The sequence below is a fragment of the Helobdella robusta genome, assembly GCF_000326865.2.
Source record: "Helobdella robusta unplaced genomic scaffold HELROscaffold_31, whole genome shotgun sequence".
Taxonomy (NCBI): domain Eukaryota; kingdom Metazoa; phylum Annelida; class Clitellata; order Rhynchobdellida; family Glossiphoniidae; genus Helobdella; species Helobdella robusta.
Genome location: NW_008704544.1, coordinates 1,977,528 through 1,983,173, shown reverse-complemented (window position 1 = coordinate 1,983,173; position 5,646 = coordinate 1,977,528). Strand labels below are relative to the sequence as shown.

The window sequence follows — 5,646 nt, the reverse complement described above, 5'->3', positions numbered from 1 at the left end:
GAATCGAATTGTATCGTAACGTATTGTATTGTTTTTAGTGATTGAGAAAAAAAAATAATTTAAATTCGTTGCTAATAAGAAGAGATAGATCAGAATTGTGAAATGAAATGAGAACCACGCTAACGCTAATTTTTAAATACAAATGTCAACACTAACTTTTAATTTCAATTATACTCAATTGCTGTTTTAAACAGTTTCATTCGACGAATATATATAAGCTGCCAATACTGAAAACATCACGGATCGTCACGAACAAATTGTTATTATTATTATTAATATTATTATTATTATAGGCCGAAAAAGGCGTATTTAGTAATAGTCTCATTAGTGAGGTTGTTAAAAGTAATATCCATTATCATTAAAACAATTCCCGCCAAATATTTGAAATACCTTGGAAAAATACTTTCAAAGAGTATTTTTCTCATGGAATGCCAAACATTTTGAAAATGAAACGAATGAATTAATTCACTTTTCTTTCTTTCCTTTCATGCATACACTTCTAATTTTAATTGCATGCACATACCTTACGTACCTTTTACTGATCTGCATATTTATGTAATTCAGGGCTCAATTCGTTGTTGTAATTGTGCTTATGATATTATTACTATTATTACTATCATTATTATTATTATTATTATCATTATTATTATTATTTCTTCTTCTTATTATTATTATTATTATCAATGTTAATGTTATTGTTACACCATGTATTTTCATGATAGAAGATGTTGACGACGATGATGATAACTAGCAATGATGATGAGATGATGATGACGTAGCAATGACTATATGATGATGATGATGATGATGATGATGATGATGATGACGTAGCAATGACTATATGATGATGATGATGATGATGATGATGATGATGATGATGATGATGATAGTGACTCCAAATAAATATGTCAAACTCATTTCATATTTGAAATATTTAATCGACAAAGTTGAAGATGTGTTGTGTGTGTGTGTGTGTGTGTGTGTGTGTGTGTGTGTGTGTGTGTGTGTGTGTGTGTGTGTGTGTGTGTGTGTCTTGAAATATGCTGCTCATCATTCACATAATCAAAGCATTTTTCTCCTCTTTATATAATAATAATATTCAAAGGGTGATAAATAAAATCCAGCTTGATTTTCAAAATTTTGATAAAGTTGTACTTGTGAAATGTTTAACGCAATAAATAATGTTGACGATGACGACGATGAGGGTGGTGGTAATGATGATGATAACGATGTTAATGATGATGATGATGACGACGACGATGATGATGATGATGGTGATGGTGATGACGATGTTAATGATGATGATGATGACAATGATGATGATGACGATGAATTTTTTTTTTACATTTTACTGATTCTTAGTAATTAATTTTAAAAAAGTAAAAATCGTCCGTAAATATCAACTTTTAAAATTTGTACTTGTTAAATGTAAGACATTAAAAAAATACACATCATAATGTACAGAAATACACAAAAATACACAGCGAAACCATCTCAAACGTTTGATCCATTAAAGTTTGAAAAATTTGAGAAGCGTGCTTTATTAATGCAAGGGGCATGTTTTTATGATTCGTCATGTTGATAACAACTCTGTGATTAATTAAACACAGTCGCGGATAAACACACACGTGTGCTTACACACATTTATACACGTTCACACGCATATATACACGTGTGCATGCATGTACATACTTCCTGTACATACACACGCATATACACACGCACATGCACACGCATACAAGCACAAACATACATACATACACACACGTATACACGTTTATGTAACTATTTTATCACTCTGTTTCTCTCACTGCCCTGTTCTTTTTTCATCTTTTCTTTTTCATTTTCACTATATTCTTCTCTCTTTCTTTCTCTCTCTTTCTCTCTCTTTCTCTCTCTCTCTCTCTCTCTCTATCTCTCTCTCTCTCTCTGTTGTTGTGATAATTTTATTTTTTTATTGTTTTCATTTAATTATTATTCATTGCGTACATTGTGCAATACACACGATACGGCACACCCACCCACCCATCTGGATCAAGTTTCTCTTCTCGAATTAGCGTGGGATGTGGGATCTAGGAAAATAATGTGAGAAAATTAAGTTTATTATTATTATTATTTATTATCGCTGTTTTTATTATTATTATAATTATTGCTGTTGTTGTTGTTGTTGCTACTGTTGTGTGTGAGTGAAAGTACATACATACCTTTATGGGAGTGTGTGTTGGGTGTATGAATGTATGTATGCGAGTATGTGTTTGAGTGTGTGGTGTGTGTGTGTGAGTGTGAGTGTGTGTGCTAACTTGAAGTTTAAAGATAGATGGTTTAAATATATTGTGTGTAAGTTTATGCACTATATACTACCCGTGTCAATTGAATATTTAATTTTCAATTGGTAAATAAAAATATATTATAATTTATGATATACATGTGTGTGTGTGTGTGTGGGTGTGTGTGTGTGTGGTGTGTGGGTGTGTGTGGTGTTTGTATAATATCCATTCGCAATCATGTATATACATATACACATGTATTTATTTATAGATATAACAGTACATGAAATTTTTTATCCTTTCGTATAAATAGCAAATGATTGAATCACTGTTAACAATGTGAAACAAACATTTTAAAATGCTGATTTCAGTACGCATTCGTTCATAGGAATGATTAATTAATAATCTTTGAGTTGTTAGCGCTTGCTCGTTTAAGACTTTTTAACTTGAAAAAAGTTGTTATGAAGATATTTACAGAAGATATTTATTGACACTTCGAATTACATTTTATTAAATAATATAAATTTTAAAAAAAAATATATATAAAAAATTTGTCAACAAATTTTATTTAATTTTTTGAAAATTTTGATTTATCGAAAACCGACGCAACATGAAAGAGTTTTTGTATCCTTTGTTTCTAATTTGGGTTATAAGAGCTGCAGAATTTGATCAGTTGCCATCTACTACAGCTACTGCTACTACTACTACTGCTACAATTACTACTACTTTTACTACAGTATTAATGTTAAACTCCACTACACCAACAACAACAATGGAGATAAGTGCCAACTCGTTGGATTATGTTTCTCTGACAAGAAGAATGTTATTATTGCCGACAAGACCGTTCAAGACAAAATCTGAAAATTTTGATTCGAGGACAAAATATTTAGGATCCACGTCTGGATTGATGTCGGCGAATCAATGGAAAGTTATTCCGAATCCGAAACTTCCATCAATGAGGAAATGGATTGGATTATCAAATGGATTAGTACCTTTCCCACCGTTAACTACGTCATCAGACACATTAAAATCACCACCACCACCAACAACAACAACAGTCGCAACAACAAAACAACCTCACCAACAAGCTCCACAATATGCAACACACAACACGTCATCTTCTAATACCCAAACAAACAGACTTCACAGCCCACAAAATTCTCACACAATTCCACATCAAACCTCACCAATGCGAGGACAGCCACACTTACACAAACGCCACGAACAACAACAACAACCGCAGTATCAATCTTCCAACAACAAACAGTTACTTCGACTACAGCAACAACAACACGCAGCAACGACATTATCATTATCACGAAATATTTACGATGACAAAAACAGACTTAAAAATCTCAAAAAAAACGACAATATCTCCTTACCAGAGTTCAGAGTTGTCAATTTAAAAAGTTTTTTCAACGATTCGTGCGCTAACAAGAAAAACAAAACCAAGCAGAACTCGAAATCAAATTTGTCTGACGTCAAACACGCATGGCGACATGCCGCAACTAACCAGCAAATGACGTCACCATTCCAAGTGCAAAGATATCACGCTGGTATGTTAAACTGCCCAAACAAGCAGGTTCAACTTCTTATCTTAGATAACTCTCCGAAATTCATCCAAAAAGAAGACAACCGATTCAAATGTTTTTCACTATTTTACACTGGCAACATCACAGTTGAATATAGAGCCATCATTGACGTCGTCGTCGATGTCACCATGAAAAATTATTTAGTCAGTAGCGATGGCGGCCACAGCAGCAGCAGCGAACGTCACGACGACACAGAACTTCGTGCAAATTTCAAATTCATAGATGCTAAAAACAACGGCTTGAATTTTAAATTAGTAGATAAACGTCTGAAAGATGGGGCTGATCAGATGGAAATATCCTTCCACCATCGAGATATCATGCTCTTCATCAACAAAACCATCTATAACAAGATTCGTACTACTTACAAACTACAACGCAACTATCTGCAGTCTCAAAAGCAGCTTCAAAAGCCACTGAGAAAATTGACAGAAGATGATGATGTAATTGATTTCTACAAAGATTATGCCAATTTAATTGTCGATTTATCGTGCCATGTAACCGTTATCGAAAAGTTAAGCAATCAATATATCTACCGGTGGAAGGACACCATTGAAAATATTGGCACATCTCTGATTTATGACGTGAAACCTGACGTCACATCCTCTTCCGTTGGCGAGTTGATTATGTGCGGAGCGAGTGGCTGGCCACCGAATGTTTGGCTGGAGTTTGAGTGGAGTTACATCGGTCATTCGCACGTTGTCGTCAACGCTATGAGAAAGAAGATAAGTAAAAGAAGGGTGCAAACGCATCAACAACTGCAAATTCATCAACAACAAACGCAACAACATTCGCGACAACATCAACAAAAATCGCATCAACATTCTCAGGAACATCGGCACAACAATCACAAACAACGACAACGACATCAGCCACAGCAAAAACATCGACGATCGCTGCAAACATCATTCCGATCACAACAACAACACAAACAACAACAACAAAACTACAAAGGACAACAACAAATGCGAGAAAAATACGAACAAATCGTAAAACTTAAACCAAACTCGAGGCCGCCGATAATAACACAGAACTACTGGTTGAAAGTTTATAACCCTGGAAACTTCACTTTCTCATGTGAGGCTAGAGCAAAAATCAACTCTATCAACAATGACATCAACAACAACAACAACATCAACAACAACAACAACATCAACAACATCAACAACAACAACAACAATGACATCAACAACAACATCATCAACAAAATTTGGACGGGAACATTACAAATAAACGGCATACGAAAAATAACAAAGTTTGACTCGCAGAATGATGGCGGAAGTAAAGAGAGGACAGGGAAAAGTGCATTCATCATCGGAGGCGTAGGAGTGTCAATAACCATCGCGATAATGGTTATATCTACCTTGAAGAAATAGTCTTTGGCACAAAGTTTAGGCGGAAACCAATGAAATTTGCTTCTGGATACTAGTTCATTTACTTTCTGAAATCAATGAAATTTGCTGCTGTTCATTTACTTTGCAAACTGCAAATATTTAGTAAATATGAAACTCGATTAGAAATTGTAGTTGTTGCGTGTTGAATGTTTTTATGGTTGTTTCGTTGCTGTACCCGATGTTGTCCTGTTGATGTTGTTGGTGTTGATGTCATTAACTAACACTGTAAATATTATAATTAGAGTATTTATATCACGCATTTTTTTAAAATCTTCTTTCAGAAGAGCTGGAATGTTGATTCAGCTGACCTTGTAAGTAAATGTTAGTCTTGATAAAATAATTTGAATATTGTTCATAGTGATAATAAAGTGATTTTATTTTTTAAAAAAAAGTTCA

General features: G+C 33.9%; 1 protein-coding gene across 1 annotated transcript; it reads left to right on the top strand.

Annotated features, from left to right (window-relative positions):
* Positions 1-2,877: 2,877 nt before the first annotated feature.
* HELRODRAFT_174987 (hypothetical protein) lies at positions 2,878-5,232 on the top strand (the record flags this gene model as incomplete). The annotated part of the gene is made up of 1 exon (XM_009022416.1): positions 2,878-5,232. The coding sequence occupies one exon, from the start codon at positions 2,878-2,880 to the stop codon at positions 5,230-5,232; it is 2,355 nt and encodes a 784-aa protein (XP_009020664.1).
* Positions 5,233-5,646: the final 414 nt, after the last annotated feature.